This window comes from Vipera ursinii (assembly GCF_947247035.1).
Source record: "Vipera ursinii genome assembly, chromosome: 3".
Classification (NCBI taxonomy): Eukaryota; Metazoa; Chordata; class Lepidosauria; order Squamata; family Viperidae; genus Vipera; species Vipera ursinii.
Window position 1 is genome coordinate 199,629,286 of NC_139516.1, and position 20,076 is coordinate 199,649,361.

The 20,076-nt window shown below is 42.5% G+C and overlaps 1 protein-coding gene across 1 annotated transcript; it reads right to left on the minus strand.

The window, feature by feature from the left end:
• Window positions 1-649: 649 nt before the first annotated feature.
• DERL1 (derlin 1) lies at window positions 650-19,923 on the minus strand. The gene is made up of 9 exons (XM_083357900.1): window positions 19,775-19,923; window positions 18,323-18,678; window positions 14,716-14,827; window positions 11,819-11,883; window positions 11,153-11,179; window positions 9,309-9,404; window positions 8,384-8,436; window positions 4,407-4,517; window positions 650-1,818 (listed from the first exon to the last, which is right to left on the minus strand). Exons 2-9 carry the CDS (start codon window positions 18,473-18,475, stop codon window positions 1,680-1,682), a joined length of 756 nt encoding a protein of 251 aa, XP_083214026.1. The 5' UTR covers window positions 18,476-18,678; window positions 19,775-19,923; the 3' UTR covers window positions 650-1,679.
• Between the last annotated feature and the right edge of the window lie 153 nt (window positions 19,924-20,076).

Genomic DNA, 20,076 nt, shown 5'->3' on the forward strand with positions numbered 1-20,076 from the left:
TAGATATAAATAAAAAACAGGGCCAGATTGATAAAGAATCAAGAAATTGGTGTTAACTGAATCCTTTGTCTACATATTACTGCTTTCCTCAGAAACCATAAAGGGATTGCAAACTAAACATGCTGGCTCAGGAATTCTGGGAGTTGAAGTCCACAAGTCATAAAAGGGCCACTGTTCCCCACCCCTGGGCTAATGTAATTAGTAGATGAGGACAAGACTAGAATTGCTATGATGTTTCTTGAATTTCCATAGCCGGGTCTTGTTGTCTAATAAACATTTAAGTCAAAGAAAGTCAAACTCTAGAGAAGGCCGATCATTTAAAGCACTGTTTCCCAATCACTGCAATTACCAGCTGGGTGGATTACAACTACAGAATTCCACAGCCAACATGGCCATTCAGGAGAATTCTGGAAATCCACCCACCTGGAAATCACCACGGTTGGGAAACACCAATTTAAAAAACAGAGAGAGGTCTGACTCATCCTTATCACAGCACATCTGGCAACGTTCTCCAACATCACCTCTCAACAGCTCCACATTATGACACGACACTGGCTTCTTACATGAAAACTAATCCCCACCTTCCATCAGCGATTCCTACACACTGTTTATGTGCTGGTGTTTCATTCAAAAATGAAAAATGCTGGAGGAAGTTAGTATCTGTTTTATTAAGGCTCAGCTATCTGACTCCTCTTGCCTTTAGCATTATACAAAGAGGTATTTCTACATTAATCATTCAACAGATTTTTCTGCATTCAGTCTGTCCTCACACTCATGTGCAAAAGGAGAAGCATTCCCCAGTCCTTCATGCCAGGATACACACACCAAAGCCACCATTATACATTTGAGACAACAGAGCACATTTCCCCCCCCCTCATTTCCAATTAAATATGCATAGGATTAAAACCCCATCAAAATCAGGATGAATAGGACTTGCTCCAAAGTCAGTGCACACAGAACTGGGCATTTAAAATGCACCACATTTGCTATGCTGGGAGGACAGAGCTGCAATAAGTTTGCAAATTAAAAGCTAGCATTACTCAGCCGAACCTTTTCTTCCTTTGCTTGGTGGGTTCCAGGTAGAATCCATTACCAATCGAATTTGATTTAGCTAAACAGTACTTGTCACTCAAAAGTCCATTAAAAAAAAGTTGTTTCCAAAATAAAGAGAAATGCAACTGTAGGTACCTGAAGGGTTTTCTTAGCATTGCTGTGGACTCAAAACATTTTAATTAATTCAAACCGGAGGAAGAAAAGTCTCAAGACTTTTTTTTTTTTTGACCCCCAAATTGGAGTCAGGAAGGTTTTTGTAGGGCTTTTACATGAAATGAGGCCTACAAGACCAATTGACAAAACATGAATTCCCTTGAGAGCAGTTACAGAACGTACACTGTGTTGGACACCCTTAAAAAAAAGTATGTTTCTGTTTTGTTTTGTTTTAATGGCAGCAGTGAATTAAACAAGTTAATGGCCTGGAATAAAATCTATCTTGTCTCTTCAGTTATGTTGTCTTCCACCAGGAACAAACAAGAATTCGTAATGGGTCAGAGCCAACAACACGAGAGCAAACCTGGTCCTCGAACACCCTCCACAGCAAGAAACATTCCCGTGTGTTGTCGGAGATGTTCCTCACAGAAAAGGAAGAAAAAAAAAATAGAGCAGAAAGTTTTGTTTTTTTTTCATTGATCACCCAACCGGAAGCCCTGGCCCCAATTGTGTCTTGTGTCTCCCTGGCGATTATCTACAGGTCTTCGCATACTGGCAGGAGGAACCCCAAATCCAGATACCCCTCCTCTTCTGTTGGGCAGCCAACTGTACCTGCAGGTTAAGAGAAGAAGGAATTCAGAAGACCACCCTAGCCAGTGGTGGGATTCAGCCGGTTCGCACCACTTCGGCAGAACCGGTAGCTATTTTTTTTTTGTTTGTTGCCCAGGCCCAGAATGGACTTCCGGAAGCGGCATCCACACAGAGAACCGGTTCTTCACGTATCTGAATCCCACCACTGACCCTAGTAGCACTTACTCCACTGTAACAGCTGAACGAGACTTTAGCAGAGAATTGAAGCTGAAGAAGCAAGAGAAGCCAACTTAGGCTGGAGTTTCAGGACAAAGCAGCTGGAAAGCTTTGCCGCCTTCTTTTTTTTTAAACCAGTTTAGATTCTATCAAAAATTCTGAGAAATAGCGTAAAAGCTGGCTTCTGTGTGTTACTGAAAATCAAGCCACTGTTACAAGAGGCCTTCCAGCTTAACATGAGAGTCAACACGGAGGCCATTACTGCAAAGAGTGCTTGCTGGAGCTTCTAAAGCTGGTAAAGATCCCGGAAAGAAAGGGGAAGTATTTTGTAAATGGGGTTTACAGGTAGTCCTCAACTTACAACCATTCATTTAGTGACCATTCAAAATTACAACGGCACTAAAAAAAAAAGTGACCTGACCCTTTTCCACACTTGTGACCGTTGCAACGTCCCTGTAATCACGTGATCAAAATTCAGATGCTTGGCAACTGGTTCATATTTATGACCGTTGCAGTGTCCCAGGGTCAGGTGATCCCCTTTTGCAACCTTCTGACAAGCAAAGTCAATGGGGAAGCCAGATTCACTTAACAACCGTGTTACTAACTGAACAACTGCAGGATTCACTTAACAAGTAATGGCAAGAAAGTTTGTAAAATGGGGCAAAACTCAACAGTCTCGCTGAGCTATGGAAATGTTGGGTTCCATTGTGGTCATAAGTCGAGGATTAACCTGCAAATGGGGGTGTGGCTAAATTTCAGCCTCCATCTCAGGACAGGGATAAATCTTACCTTTGGTTTTCTACCCAACTCTCCCTGCTATACCCTGCAGATCTCTGTTAATGCAAGTCTAGAGCTCTCTATCAGCTTTCTCTTTTCTACTTGTTTTCCAACAGCTAGCGAAAAACAGATTTTCCTCCCAGGAAACTTTCCTTGGCTGCTGAACAGGTCACGCATCCTCAGAGATGAAGGTTCCTTACGTTCTTAGCTCATTAAATTTAATTTTATTTTTAAAACTATCTCCAATTCTCTTCTCCTTTATTGATTCCGATTGGAAATGAGGGGATTTTGCTTTTCTGCTTAGCCCAGGGGTAGGCAACCTCGGCTCTTTTATGACTCGTGGACTTCAACTCCCAGAATTCCTGAGCCAGCATGGCTCAGCTTAGAAACTCTCCCTTTCCCCTCAGCATGGCTGGCTCAGGTATTCTGGGAGTTGAAGTCCACGAGTCATAAAAGAGCCAAGGTGGCCTACCCCTGGCTTAGCCTGTGAGAGTGTTCTTACCCAGGAGTCCGATGATCCTTGTGTGCCAAGGCTGAGATTACTAATGACCACAAAGCACATTGGTGTGATGCCATATCTATCTCTAAAATAGGTGATTAAGAAAAGCATCTGGCCGCAGCTTAGCCCTATGTCACAGAGTCAGACGTACCAGCTCCCACTGCTCACAAGGACACCAGTCATTTTGCTACAGACTTATTCCTTGCTTTCTTTAATTTCTGTGACAGACAACATAGAAGCCACAGCGCACCCCAAATGCTGCCCTTGGATATTCCAGGTGTCCAACAGCTTCCTGGACAGGAAACCTCAACCTGTGAGCTAAGCCTCATTTTTAGGGTCCTTTCTCTTGCATTAGTAAGAAAGCCAGTTTGGTTTAGTGGCGAAAAGCCAGGAGACGGTGAGTTCTAGTCCTGCCTTAGGCATGAAGGGTGGCTGAATGACTTTGAGCCAAATCACCAGGTGACTGTGAGTTTTAGTCCCACCTTAGGCATTAAGGGCAGCTCGGTGACTTTCGGCCGATCACTCGGCCACCCCACCTCACAGGATTGTCGTGGGGAAAATAGGAGGAGGAAATAATATTAGCTACGTTGACTGCCTTATCTATAAATGATAAAGGTGGGATAAATAAATAAATAAAAAGCAATCCTTATAGCTCATCTGGAAGGAGAATGGAAGACAGACCCTCTGCAAGGGTTCTTGTACATGCGGTGCTCCTTCAATTTAAATAAGAAAAGCACCACTTAGTTGTAAACGTAATATAGACAAGAGAGCATTTTTAAGCAGAAGTTAAAGAACAGAGAGGGCAAGACAGACAAACTCTGGAGCCTATTGCCATTAGAGCAACATTTCAGGAAAATAAAGGTGGAAGTGAACAAATTTGGCATTTGGGAGCTTGTAATAGTTTGACTGAATCAACATTTCCCAGAAACAAAACATGAATGAAATGCAGCACCCGACCTAACTACGTATCCATCCATCAGGAAAAAAATGTGCAGGGGGGTCTCATTACTGCCATTGTACTTTTGTTTTCAATTTTAATTAGACTAACGTCTCAACATTCCAAAGTATTCAAGTCTGATTTTTTTTTTTAAAAAAAGAAAAAGATAAACCAACTTACAGGAACTGAGGTGTTGACAGAAAATTTCTTCCTCCCAAATCCACAGGATATTTAAACATTAAGAAAAAGTACAGATGACCAATCAAGTTGCCGATCAGTTCATTGATGATGCTGTAGGATATTAGGAAACAGCATTTTACAGTGTTAAAAATTAGCGATTGAAGCATTTCCCACTAATAAAGTGAAAGTATCTTAATCGGTGGGGCCAATTTCTAATGGGTTTGCACTACTGAAGTGCTTGAGGGCTGCCAAGACTGGAAATAACCCAGACAAGCTATCCAAGGGTTGCATACTTGTCTGCAAACATTTTTGAAAAGTACACTTCTGCCAACCTGTGGGGAAGACAGCGCTAATGGACTAGACACTGAAAATAAAAAAAAAAGCAAGTGCTGTAAAAATACAACCTAGGAATGACAAAAGTCACAATCTCCATCATCAACTGCATGTATTTGAGCAGAAGCCTTAAAACAGCACAATTCATAATTATGGGAGACTGTTACAAGTTCAGCATTCTAAGTCACTTAAGTATTAATCCTTCTTCCAGCTATGTAAACAGAAAGTAGAGTGCCATTGCAAAATCAATAATAAGGAAGATTAGAGAAGAATGTTTAGTATTGGGCTATAATTTCAGAAGGAAGACGGATATTAAGTTGGCTTTCCTTGGGAAACTTCATTGTTGGAAGTTGATACCCAAGACTCTTAGTAGAGTTACTCAATTTACAAATACGCAACTTAGTAGCTTCAATATTTCCTATGCAGGGCAGAAATTAAGCAGGGCAACAACGGATGGCCTTCACACCACCTCCCAGCCATTGTTTCCAACTTTAGAAGACCTCCAGAATTGAGCTCTCAAAATTAAGTAGCCAGTGCTGTGCAAAATCTGAGCGCAGAAAGACAATTCACTGGAGTCTTGTTTTGATCAACTTTTCAAGAGTGACTCTCGGATCAAGAAGGAGAGCAGATCTGGAGCAACAAAATCAATTCGGTGGTTTCCAATCTAGCTGGAGGTTTCAGAATTGATTCTAGGGCTTTTCCAGAGTTTCTGGGGTTACTTCAGACAATGTGCCATGTTGCAACTTAAGTTTCATACAGCTGGGTAAATCCTGAATTGGCTGAACACTGGAAGCTGCCGGCGTCAACACCACTCCGCCCTGTGCGTGCCCACAGAGAGGGCCTCCTCAGGGTGCCTCCGGTAAGGGAATGCCGACTGGTGGCCCCCAGGGGGAGGGCCTTCTCTGTGGGCGCTCCGGCGCTATGGAACCAACTGCCGGTTGAGCTCCCGACGGCACCGGACCTTCGATCCTTCCGTCGCGGGTTGAAGACCCACTTATTTGAATTAGCTGGTCTGGCCTGATGGGGGAGTATGGGTTTTTTAATTGGTTTTTATTATTCTATCATTGTTGTATTTTAATTGGGCATTGGTTTAATTTTCTTTTAATTTTTGTATAGCTATTTATATATGCCCTGTGAACCGCCCTGAGTCCCTTGGGAGAAGGGGGGTATAGAAATCAAATAAATGAAATGAAATGAAATGAAATGAACAGGCTCTTTGACTGACAGAAGCACCCAAGCCAGTACCTGCTCCTTACTTTTGTAGTCAGCATGACTGGCACGGGTTGAAGACGCTTGATGTAACAATGAGTGACTGTGAAGCAAGTTTACATTAACAATGGCGGATCTGAAGATTTGCCTTCTTTAAGAATGAAGAGGGCAAGGCTATAAATGCCACTCATTCCAAGCCAGATTCTTGGACCATAGATATGGGTGTCGCTGGGACAATCTGCCTCTGCTAAGTCACTAACAAAGATATTATCAGGAAGTCCCAACCTTGATACAACTGAACCTGAACAGTGTCAAGGGTGTCCTTCCCAAGAGAGACCAAGCATTTATCACAGCTGGAGCCCAGGAAAGCCAACAATCACAGGCAGTGGCACCCCAGAAAACATGTGAAAGGGGTACATGTTTTTAGTTTACAAAAATCAGTTTTTAAAGTTTGCATTTTTAAGGACAGTTCAGACAAAGGGCCTTCTTCATCCTCGAAGAAAGAGGTGGAAGGGAATATTTCAAGCAGGTCTGGTAGCAAAGCCCTTCAGGTCAAGTGGCTGAAATGGGTCCAGGTTCACATCTGCATAAGGCCCAATCCTCCCTACTGTCTTCAGACCATTTTACCTGAAACTGAAGCAGCGTCGGCTATTTTGAAGCTTCCCACAACAGCCTAAAGACAAACCTTTCACCAAACTGAATCTTGCATCCCAAATCAAATTACTGTCCGATCAAGAGGGCGGTTTGGATTCAATCAAGCCCTCTTCAAACTGAATCAACACTGGTCTGCGCAGATCTAGCAAATAGCCCGTTTTGGCAGCATTATTTTTTAAAAAAAAAACACCAACAGCCACCATAAAACAGAGGCAGGCAGCCTGCAATAGCCTTAATACTAAGTTAAATGCCTCTAAACAAATGGCTGAAATTTTTGCCCTTACCTCCTCCAGCACTATTACTACATTTGTACAGCAGTCCCTAACCTTTCCAGCTTTGCAGACCAGCAGGGGAGGGGGGCAGAGGAGACGGTTCTGTGCATAGGCAGGCAAGCATGCGCAGCTCCATTTGCGCAAGCAGCAGGCATGTGAGACCGCCATTCACACAAATGGAACTGCGCACACGTGCTCACCTGTCCACTGCACACACAAGTGGAGCTGCATGTGTGCGCTCGCCCGCCGCTTCCACAGCCTGGTCCTGAACGGACCATGGCCCGGTAGTGGGCTATGGCCCTGGGGTTGGGGACCCCTGACCTACAGTACACCCTTCCTCTCAGATCAGCTACAGCAGAGCATCTTAAGTTTCATGCCCTGGACCAGGGGTCGGCAACCTCGGCTCTTTTATGACTCGTGGACTTCAACTCCCAGAATTCCTGAGCCAGCATAGCTGGCTCAGGAATTCTTGGAGTTGAAGTCCACGAGTCATAAAAGAGCCGAGGTTGCCGACCCCTGCCCTGGACCCTTCCTTAGAAAAAGAATTTAAATGCGTAAGGAAATACTGTACAGGTATAACCTGTTTGACAAAGGAAAGCAGATATGCTCCAATACAATTATCAAAATGTTACAAATAACAAACGTGCAATATAATAATATACAGTATGCACTTCTTTATTAATCCGTTAAATCACTACGAAGGCAATACAAGTAGTTCTCCACCTCCTAGGGCCACAACGGAGCCCAGACTCTTGGTCGTTGAGCAAAGCAGTTGAGACATGTGACCGCTTTGCTCAACGATCGCAATCCCAGCTCTCCCAGTTGCAGTCATTAAGCAGACCGTTGGAGAATAGGGCCCGGGCCTCCCAAGCATGGTGGGATGGGAAGAGGATCTGGGCCTCCCGTCAGACCCAGGAGTCCTAGGTTCTCTCCCCACCATCGTAAAATGTTGGGTGTTCGCTAACGTTTTTGCCAGATTTAAAATCCGTCCCTCAGCATACACAGGGGTCTGGGGAATTCTGGGAGTTAAGCCCACACATCTGAAAGTGGCCAAGGTTAAGAAACACTGATTTACAAGAGTATCACATCCTGCCTGTCTCTCCACATCCCATCAGGTCTGACATGAGAAACATGCTCTGGGTCCCAATGGTTAAGGAGTGCTTTCTAGAGCAGAAAACATGCCTTTTCTGACACAGCACCGGCCTTTTGCAACCTCGTTCCCCCCACCACCACCACCAAATTAGATTGGCCCCAATCCTGGCAACTTTCATAAAGCCTTGAGGCTTTGGATCTGTACTTAAGCACAGAGACCAGACTGTTGATTGGAGCCCATGAGATTGCTGATTGTTTGCAAATTCTTCCTTGGCCACTATTACAGTACTGTGGCTTTGTTACCTGAATTTTTATTTTAAATGCTGTTATCTGCACAGAGTTAATGCAGTGATCTCAGTGGGTATATAAATCAAAACAAACTAACAAGGCACAGACAAGCTAGCTGGAGATACTTACGAGCCTCCAATGATATAGTTGAATCCCAGGATAACCCATGGCAGATAGCATGCCTAGAAAAACAACAACACATATAATGTTGATCATAATGACCCTGAAGGACAAAATTGTTTTTTCACCTCATGTGCTAAGATCCTGAACTTGGTTGGGCCCTATTTCTAACAAGGAAATGCCTGTTGAGCTGCCGCTGAAAACAATGTTGGTTGGGATATTGGCTGGACAGTAGACTATCCTACTATCCGAACTGTGTTCGCATCAGTTTGCTACATTTAATTTGCTATGATTAACACCAAGCCATGCTTAGCATGTTGAATAAACTTGCTTTTATGTGATTTTTTCCCTAGGCTGCCATGTTTTCTCAGCTAATGAGTCAGGGAGCTAGATTGATAAGCCTACAAAATACCAGGCTGGAAGGAAGAAATTCATGAGTTAAAATAGGCATTTTCTGAACGTTTGATATGTGGAGCCCAAAACGTTCGCCATCACTATACTAAGTGGAGCAAAAATACAGTGGAGTGACCTGCAATGTTAACTTCTGGGTCTTTACAATGTTCCTTAGATGTTGCAAAGACAGACACTTTTAACATTTAAATTGCATGTACTATATGGTCTCTTTACTTGCAGAATGCAGCCATGTCTCCCTAACGATTTTGTTCTAAAATTCGTTAGCTATTACACATGGGACAAACTTTTGTTTTATAATATCTTCTTCCTACTTCTGTAATTTTCCTTCCATTAAGAAACTGTATATGGAGCAGTGTCAAGAAGAAAAAGATCACACAGATGTCAGATATGTAAATGCCAAACCTCTCTCAAAAATCTGGAAGGAATCAAGGAATTGCTACCATGATTCAATCAGATGTTGAAATTCCACTGATTTGGGCCAAACCTCCCAAGGCAGAAGCCCATCTCTTAAGCCACTCACCTTAAACCGAGTCCCAAACCAAAATGACACAATCATGTCTCTGTTCAGCTGGGCCCAAACATAAAGTACTGACATGATCAGGGGGATCATCAGCAACTATAAGAGGAGAAAGGATCCAACATGGTTTAAATCAGATAGAAAGACTCGCAAAATGAACTAAAAATCTTACAAAGAAAATTCCTGTTCAATTAAAGATACACCTCTGTCCTGTTCAATCTTTTTTTTTCCCTCAGGGGAAAAAAAAAAAGAAATGAATTTGGAACAAGAACATTTTGGAGGAAAAAAGACATTTTGCAGTTTTCTCCATAATCCATGACCCTCTAAATCAAGGGTGTCGAACTCGCAACATCACGTAACCTGTCATAACGTTTCGTGACTTTTCCCCCATTGTCGGAGCTGGGGTGGGTGTGGTTTTGGCACGACGCATCCAGCCCATGGGCTGGCAATTTGACACCCCTGCGCTACAATAACCACATAAACCCACATAAAGCTGATAGCTCTATGGTAGGGGTGTCAAACTGCCGGCCCATGGGCCAAACACGTCACAAGGAAACCGCGTCTAACCTATTGCCAGCAATGGGGAAAAAGCTCTAATATATTGCGCAATGTCAGATGACATCGCGAGTTTGACATGTCTGCTCTATGGAAATCAGCCACAGCAGGATGCTAACAAAGTACATTCAAAAACTATTTTTAGGTAAAGGTTTCCCCGCACATGCATGCTAGTCGTTTCCAACTCTTTGGCGTCTACTCATGCCGGCCACATGACCACAGAGACGTCCTCGGACAAGCGCTGGCTCTTCGGCTTTGAAACGGAGATGAGCACCGGCCCCTAGAATCGGAAACGACTAGCACGCATGTGCGGGGGAACCTTTACCTTTACCTTTAAAGGTTCCCCCGCACATGCATGCTAGTCGTTTCCGACTCTAGGGGCCGGTGCCCATCTCCGTTTCAAAGCCGAAGAGCCAGCACTTGTCCGAGGATGTCTCCGTGGTCATGTGGCCGGCATGACTAGACGCCAAAGGCGCACGGAACGCTGTTACCTTCCCACCGGAGTGGTCCCTATTTTTCTACTTGCATTTTTACGTGCTTTCGAACTGCTAGGTGGGCAGAAGCTGGGACGAGTAACAGGAGCTCACTCTGTTACGTGGCACTTGGGATTCGACACGCCAAACTGCCAACCTTCTGATCGACAAGCTCAGCGTCCTAACCCACTGAGCCACCACGTCCCTTTAAACTATTTTTAAGTGAAGGTAAATATACATGTCCCAGGATAATACTGCATGATCCACTCTGTCACCAGGACCAAAGTTTTATTCTTCCAAACTTTGGGGCTCATGTTGGACCCCATCCTTAGGGAACAGAGAGAGAGAGAGAAAGAACTTCACTGTGAATGGGCTTCAGCATGAGCCCAAAAGCTTGGAAGAATAAACCTTTGATCTTGGTGAATGACTCAGATTGGATCCTGCAAAAAATGTTTCTTTATCAATTAACTGCAATTTAGCACTATAACTGAACCTTCCGTTGTGATTAATGTTAACTTTCGTTTACTGAAAACACATGTATACATCAAGATTTGAGATTGACTTGTTTCAGTAACTAATAGTAAAGCTATATGTATGGGTTTAAACACAAGCTTAAACATTACTCATTACAAAACGGAAAAAGCTTCCAGCTGTCTCTTTGCAGCCATATAGAGGGCAAAGGGCAGGAATCAGAGGCTACCACTATGTTTCAAGTTGCCATGTTCTCCAATGGCTGTTTCTTAACGTCATTTGTAATTCTGGAAGGATGTGCACCAAAAGTCCTAATAAACCCAGTTTGCAAAAAAAGGATATACTTACTTGCATATTCATTGCTAATCCAGTAATCTTTTAATTTGAATTAAGGAAATCCAAACTAAGCAAACACTGATACTTAATTTATAATGATTCAATTGTAGGCAAGTAGAATAATTAATGCTAATCCTTGTTATCATATTGAAGCCCTCTTGATCCAGTGGAATATATTTGGATCTCTGCCCATCTGCTCCACCTGGCTTTAACTGAGCCTGTAAAAACTCTCTCAGTCATAGGCAAGTTTGGGTCAAACAACAGATTAACAGCAAGGCATAGCAGGATTGGGTACTTTGAGATTCAGAGTACAGAAAACCAGCATGTTTGTGCAAAATATACAATCACGTTAGGCCATGATACGGTTCATTCATTTGGCCCACTGTTGTACTAATCGTGCTTTGTTAACCAAGCTTTTTTGTGAACCCAGCCATTGAGTCTTAAGCAAACCTTAAGCTCCCATTCATTTATATAGTGGTTGTTTCTGAATTAATCACCTTTCCCACCCAAACATGTGGACTCAGGATTATCAGAAAAGAAGTGGGAGAAGCTGGGAATGGCTTCCCTAAGGCCACGAAAGCAGCCACAACCAATCTCTGCATCCCCTGCGGGGAAGGGAATGCTTTTCCAAGACCCAAACTTGTCCAAATGTTTGGCAGCAGATTCAGGAAAGGATACAACTATGCATATCCAGTTAAACAGCAGCATGAACACGTAGTCGGCAGGCCTTCCATCAAAAGCACCTGCGAACAAAGAATGGCATTGCTGCTGTGAATGTAATCCCTGGCAGTTGCTGTTGTTGTTTTTTTGCTCCCTTTCCCCAAGAGGCAGTGGGAGCCTCCAGAAGGCTGTGATTAAATCGCAGGATGCAACTTCAACTTTTGCTCTGAGAAGGCAATAAGAGACTGCTCTGCTTGGTGAGGGTATTTGATGGGAAAATGTATCTGAAAGGCCAGTTTTTGTAGGAAAATCTAAATTACTACCTCTATATATGGAGAGTCTCTATAAAGGTAAAGGTAAAGGTTCCCCCGCACAAGCGTGCTAGTCGTTTCCGACTCTAGGGGCCGGTGCTCATCTCCGTTTCAAAGCCGAAGAGCCAGCGTTTGTCCGAGGACGTCTCCGTGGTCATGTGGCCGGCATGACTAGACGTCAAAGGCGCACGGAACGCTGTTACCTTCCCACCGGAGTGGTCCCTATTTTTCTACTTGCATTTTTACGTGCTTTCGAACTGCTAGGTTGACAGAAGCTGGGATGAGTAACAGGCGCTCACTCTGTTACGTGGCACTCAGGATTCGACCTGCCAAACTGCCATCTGATCAACAAGCTCAGCGTCCTAACGCACTGAGCCACCACATCCCTATACACAATATGAATTCTAGCATTTTTGTTTTGTTTTCACACAATTACACAAAAACTCTAGCATCGAATATATGTATGTATATATATGTATTTTATATGTATTTTTTTGTTTTCCCACAAAAATTGCCCCAAATTAACGTACTACAGGTAGTCCTCGACTTATGACCACAACTGAGCCCAAACCTGTAGTTGCTAAGCAAGAAATTTGTTTAAATATTTTGTCCCATTTTACGATCTTTCTTGCACAGCTGTTAAGCGAATCAGTGCAGTTGTTCAGTTAGTAACATGGTCGTTAAGTGATTCTGGCTTCCTCACTGACTTTGCTTGTTGGGAGGTTGCATGACCCTGGGACACTGCAAACCGTCATAAAGATGAACCAGTTGCCAAACAAGCATCTACATTTGGACCATGGAGATGCTTCTACATTTGTAAGGGTGAAAATCGGTCATGTCACTTTTTTCAGTGCCGTTCTAACTTCAAACAGTCACTAATGAATTGTTGTAAGTCAAGGACTAACTGTACAAGGTCCACAATATAAGTCAACATTATAAACTCTACAACTCCTGCAGCATAATCTGAGTTTGAGAAATGTATTACAAAATTCTTTGTTTGCAAAGTTCCATCAGCTAAGGTTGCAATTCTTACATAATTACTGCAAATGGGAATAACTGGTTATGCTAGAACTTGTTTCTAAATAAACTACATAAGAACAATCCCAAAGTAACTTAAATGGTTGGCTTCAGATTTGATTTATTGTAAGGAGAACAAAAAGCAATTGTTGTGTTCCTTGTATTTAAAATGTGCTTAACAGTTAGTAATAATCATAAATTATTGTACTACATCAAAAGAAAATGGCCCCGCATGCACTTTTAATTTACTAGTTCTCAATGATGAGAAATAAGCAATTAAGATACTTGGCCAAGTTAAAAATACAATTAGCAGGATTTTTAAATCTTTCAAACCCTTTCACTTCTGCCAAACCTTTAGCAGTTGCCTGAGACTGGAGTTCTTTTTTCTCCCAAAACACATTCACAAAGTTTTTTTTACCAGAACTTATTAAAACGAAAGAGCACCGGCGTTAGAATTCTAGCAAGTTGAACAAATTTGAAATATACATCAATATGTACAATATGGCAGAGGGGTTTTTTTTAGAATTTATTCATTCTATTACTGTGTGCTGGAGGAAGTTCAGTTTTCACTGATAAGGGGGGGGGGGAGATGTTATCTTTTGGATATTTTCCCTGAGGTCTTCGTAGCTTGTAGAGGGAAATCTAAATATTCAAGTGATTCCCAAGCCAAGGTAACTTTTTGCAACTGCTAGTTTTCTGCCTTGGCTTGCAAAACTTTTTATAGACCTTTTCATTTACTTTGTTCTTACACAGGGCTTTTCAACCTTTTCACCCATTGTACCACTTTTAGGATATGGCAACATCCAAGTAGAGCCTTGGTGGAGCAGTTGGGCTAATGCCTCCTTAAGTAACACCAGCTGCCTGCAATTAGTGTAGGTTCGAGTCCCACCAGGCTCAAGGTTGACTCAGCCTTCCATCCTTCCGAGGTAGGTAAAATGAGGAGCCAGATTGTTGGGGGCAATAAGCTGACTTTGTAATAATGCCGCTTGGGGGGGCCCCGAAAGCCCTAATAAGCAGGCATATACATAGAATGAAGGCTATTGCTAAGCACATTTGATTTGTGCTTAGATTGTAAGCCGCCCTGACTCTTCAGAGAAGGGCGGGATATAAATGGGATTAAAATAAATAAAAATAAATAAATTTCAGCTGATTGGTGCTTCTTCTGGGCTTAGCAGAAGCGCTGGAATCAGCACCGAGCTCCAGCTGGAGCCTGGCACTGATCCTGGAGCTTCCGCTGAGCCCTAACAGCCCTGCAGCTCCAGCCGTCTCTCGCTCAGGCTTGTGCGGTGCTGCCACCGGTTCAGCTCATTCCCCTTCCCCGCTACCACTTTTCTAGGATGGTCACGTACCACCTGCCAGGTGCCAATGCACCACAGGTGGTACCCGTACCACTAGTTGAAAAGCCCTGTTCTAATATATGCATTTTTTTAATACACTCAACTGTCCAAAGACAGTTTTAGACATTTATGTACCTTTCTACAAGTCCATACAGGTTGTGAACTGAATATATAAACTGACTTTTTTTCCCCTACCACCCTCAAAAGTGAACAAGAATTGAACATTATAATGCTGTGGTTGTATGTTTACCTGTTTCCAGACGTGCTGAATACTGATACAAAAAATAGAGGTTCACCATATACAGAAAGCCTGTCCCTGGGCCAATAGGGAAATAAAATGTGGCAGTGATTGGCCTCCAGATCTGTTCAGACAAAAACAGCAGATGTGTAAACTAGTATTATTTGAGAACTTGTTTAAACAATACCAAAGCTATTTGTATCAGGCAGTATCAGTGATTGGTAAGATATTGTACTACATATTAACAAAATTAAATCTGTAATTATCTGATGGATTATTGGAGGAGGGAAGCTCCCAGCCCACCACTCCATAAGAATATTGAGCCCCCATCAGTGCCAGTCTGATGGGTCATGAACACCAGCTATGCTGACTCAGGGATTCTGGGAGTTGAAGTCCATGAGTCATAAAAGAGCCGAGGTTGCCTACCCCTGCTCTAGCCCTACAAGAAAATATCAAGCTTCAATAAGGGTCACAACCGGGGACAAAAAACTTTTAAGGAAAAAAAATAAAGAGTCTCTCAAAGTGATTTAGTAAGATTTAGAGATGCTATTTGGCCATAAAATGATGGAAGACAGAAAGGAACTTTCTTGGAAGAGACAACAGGTGGTTGACAGCACAGAGAACGTCCCAAACTTTCAACACTCACAGGTGACACTATTTCAAGTGATTTGGGTGCCCTTGGTATGGGTTCTGGGTGGTTGGCTGTGGATTTGGGGAAGAAAACAGATCTATATACTGTACTATAAGACATAAACACAGAAGCACAGGCAACATCTGAGACTTCACTTATTATGATAACTGGACGGATGCTTTCTACATGCTATTTACTATGATTGCCATCAGCTGCCTGTCACATGTGAACTTTAGCAACCCTCCACCTGTTATAGGGACTTTCCTGTCTGTCACATGTTAAGTATAGCCCAGCTAACCAAGCAAATGGCAGCCACTACATAAATAGCCGTCCTGCAAAAGGCAAGCCATGTTTTCATTTGGATTTGGAATATCCCCTAACACCATAACCCTTGGATGCACTGGAGGATAATTTTCCTTGTCCAAAGCCAATATGGACAATGGCTGCACCAGCAGAGGTTGAGCTACAGTCAAACATGTTTAGAAGGTATCCTATCAAGTAAGATCATAAAGCAATTAGTTCCTATCTAGATAATTGCTGCATCTCTCTATGGTAAAAGAATGATATATCTACCTCAAGTCTATGTGTTGGCATTCTCAGTACAAAAGCAAAGAACAGAGAGGGAAATATACCTGCGATCTGAGTGTCTAAGATACTTTATGTCTCTCAAAATAAAATGTCTTCCAAAGAAGCACATTTCTCCTCCAATCTTGAGAAATATAGTCTTGCATCTATCAACCTATCTTATCACTATATTTCCCTTTGCATTCCTCTGAGGTTGCACTAAAATGCAAAGGAATTGGCATACCAAATGCTGAAATCTACATTCTACGCTCCAGTCCCTGCTTTTCTTAGCATACCAGTCCAGGTGGCAATGGAAAAAGACTGATAGTTAGAAAGCTGATTTATCGCATAACTTTAATTCCTATCATATTTTACATAATTTGATAAAATGGTTTATTCATAGGAAGCACTTTTATTATCCTGCAGAGAACATACGTAGTTATGTTATTTAGGCAGGTGATGAAATATCTGTAAATGAAAAATCATGTTTAGAGAATTCTTTCAAGCCTACAGTATTATTTATTTTCCTAAGCCCAGTGATCCATGTCTAATTGCAAGGAATAATTAGGGGAAAGCAATTTCACATAGCTAAGCATATTAAACATCTTCCTAAAAGAACTCATTTTGTTCAGATAACACAAATATTGAACAAAAGAATCAAATCTTCCACAATAGTGATTTAAATTACTCTGGCCTCCTCAAAAAAAAAAAAAAAGAGAGACTAACCAACTACTTCCCGCTTAAATTACTCCACATTTTTTCCACTATTTGGTGCCTATCAAAATGCCAGAAGCCCCCTTGAATCTTAATGATTGTTTATATTCTTGGCACTAAAAAATCTTTATCTTGTAGCTCTGCAACAAGATAAAAGGCAATAGTGAAGTCTGTTACCAAGATAAATCAAACAATTCAATTGATCTCTTATGCTATTCTTTTATCCTATATTACTTCCTACTTCAGGTTGTTTGTTTTTTTGTTAGCAATGGCCAGAAATTCAAGCAGCTCAACTGTTTCCATGATTACTGAAAACGGAAACACCTCCCACGCATCCATTCTAAGCCTGGAGTAGAACAGTTGGAACTAAAACTATTCCTTCTTTAGAGCTCAGTCTAGCTCAGAGGTAGGCAACCTTGGCTCTTTTATGACTCATGGACTTCAACTCCCAGAATTCCTGAGCCGGCTTATTTAATGTGTTCCATGAGTGACACGACACATACTTTTTCATACTTATCTTACCAAAGAGAAACGGGGACAATGAAAAACTGAATCTCTCAAGAAGCTGGCTTCTGCAGCCAATGCAAAATAGTACCATAACTGTAGGAGCTTGTGTGTGGTAGTTTAATATTTGCCCAGCACTCCTTACAGAGTTTTTTTCTCAGCCCTCTGCTATTCTATCTGCCTCTCCCTGCTGAGACCAAATATTTCCCACCAGGCAGTATGCAAATTTTCCCACTTTCAATTTCAGAGCTACCTTACAAAGCGCTTCACTTTTGATCATTTTCAACTCTTAGGCAAAGATCACTCAGTGACATGATCGCACCATGTAGTAAAGAAGTTACGAGTAAGTCTATACATCATGTTCAGCCAAGAGCGTTGGAAGTAAACTCTGCTGTGGCTTGGAATGACCCCTAGTTTCACGTGACTATTAACCTTCCGACCAGTGTGTCATTCATACAAAGGAAAGCACATGGGGGTTGGTCAGTATTTGGATGGGGAGCTACAATGGAAACCCCACATTCATACATACATGCATGCACCCATATATGTGTATATCAATTCCAGTTTCACAATCAATCAATCAATAAAAAATAAATAAATAAATAAATAAATACATACATACATACATACATACACTGGTATGCTCTAGTAAAGTTTAAGAGGCTATCTATTAATTTACCATATTGGTTGAAATTAGCCCTAACCAGAATATCAAGCTTGGGCACATTAAGGAAAGATTTCTCTGAAGAAATCTCTGATCCTGGGAAAGAGGATGATCAGCAGCACGGTGGATGGACTTAAGTTGTAGTGATGATGACTGAGAAACCAGGTTAGGGATAATCATCATGGAAAAAAAATCAATGTGGCCATTAGAAATCGAAAACGACTTGATCGCCCTTAATCAATCATTTTCTGAAAGGTACTTTAAGTCTATCAAACAAAGGTCCCTTGCTTAGGTAAGCACCAATCTCTTATTTTAAAAAAAAGACTTGTTTTATATAAGGTCAAGTTACGGTGCCTCCCACCCAAATCAATAATGGCACTTCCACCATAGCTAAAAAAAAAAAAGTACACAAGGCAGGAGTACCATCCCCGTACTTTCAATAACTGACTACAATTCCCAACACACCCAGCGCAGCATTGCTTCTAGGGGCTATAGGAAAGAGCGCGCAGTGCATGCTGGGAGCCATAGTCCAGATAGCCTACCTGGAAGCGGTTGATGAAGGCATCGGGCCACAGGAAGAGATAAACTGGGCTTATCAGGCCTAGCTTGCCAACGAGGGGCACCACGATGGAAGCTGCAAACCAGTAGCGGGTAATAAGCGGGATGCTCCGGAACCAGTCCCCGAGGTCCGACATCTCCCCTTCGCCACTGTGCCGCTGTAACTGGGAGGCCTGGAGGCCGGGCCTTGCGCTCCTCGCTCCCGCCGGTGCTTCTTTTTCAGCCAAAGAGCGGAACTCCGAGAGGGGCTGAGCTGGCCGGTGGGTGGAGCCCGCCTTCTTTCGACGTGGCCACACCGAATTCGGCCAGACGGCTACTTCCGGCTTCCGCCTTCCGTTTGCTAAGCAACGGAACAAAAATAAAGGTGGGGGAAAGGAGCGTCACCGGAAGTTTCACTCTTAAAGGAACCGGGCATTTTTCACTCTCTCGTTTCCTGTAAATAGATGCATCTATGTATTGCAGGGGTCTGCAAACTTGGCCCTTTTATGACTTGTGGACTTCAACTCCCAGAATTCCTCAGCCAGCTTTGCTGGCTGAGGAATTCTGGGAGTTGAAGTCCACAAGTCATAAAAGGGCCAAGTTTGAAGACCCCTGATGTATTGCATAGATGTATCAACATTCTTTTAATTTAGTTGGGTTTCTTAATTATCAAACATTGCTTTTGCTGCACATTATTGATAAACAAGAGATATATTTTAATTCAGTGTTTAAATTAATGGTCCCTTGGGGTTTTCACTGGATTGTACTATCTCGGTCTCTCTGGGCAAAAGAATGATGCATTACATCTCGAAGATAGTAGTTCTCCACCTTGGCAACTTTAAGATGTGTGGCCTTCAACTCTCAGAATTCCCCAGCTAGCATCTTAAAGTTGCCATTGTAGAGAAGCAGTGGTATAAGTTGTCATGCTATCTAAACAAGTCTCATTGACATTTGTATCTATTCAAATCATTAAAGGCTCACATTCCTCTAGGGCAGGGGTAGGCAACCTCGGCTCTTTTATGACTCATGGACTTCAACTCCCAGAATTCCTGAGCCAGCTGTAAAAAGCACTCTTGGGGAACTCAGGAAAGCAGCTTGTGTGACACTATCTTATAGGCAGATTACTCAGAGTAAGGGCTTTGTCTCATCCCAAATCACAGTGTTAACATCAGTAAGTTTTAAGAAAACTTCACATCAGTAAGTTTTAAGACCTGTGAACTTCAGCTCCCAGAATTCCCCAACCATCATGTCCACATGTCTTCAAGTTGTCATGTTTGAGAAACACTATCTTTTGCGGCTCTGTATACAGTTAGGGTTGCCTTTTATTTAGTAGACAAACCTTCCTCTCCTGTGGGCATCGTTTCCCAAGAGCAAATCAGACAAATATTTTAAAATAATTACATACTGAATACATGGAGGAACACATACTGAATAGATGGAGGAACAATGCAGTATACCTGTTCTGAGGACTTCAGCTCTTTATTTATTTTCAAGACATCCTGAAAGAGTCCCTTGACTTCAACAACTGCAAACTCAACAGGTAGATTTCGGGAGATTGGTTTGTTTCCTCCTCTCGGCTGCAACACAACTTTCTGGACTGAGCCGCTCTTGGACCATCCAACGACCAAGCAAACTACAATTCCCAACAGGCTTTGCTTGGAATGCTCCACACAGATAGGGGAAAAGTCTCCTGTCTCTGCCTTCCTGATTGCACGCCGATGGGAGGCGTTCCTTTCCTATCCCCCCTCCGATAGTCATT

Coding starts and splice junctions, on each gene's coding strand:
- DERL1 (XM_083357900.1), bottom strand. CDS start 18,475: ATGTCGGACCTCGGGGACTGGTTCCGGAGCATCCCGCTTATTACCCGC. Junction 14,828..18,322: donor CCTTCATCAACCGCTTCCAG/GTAGGCTATCTG, acceptor TTGTCTGAACAG/ATCTGGAGGCCAATCACTGC. Junction 9,405..11,152: donor GATTAGCAATGAATATGCAA/GTAAGTATATCC, acceptor CTCCTCTTATAG/TTGCTGATGATCCCCCTGAT.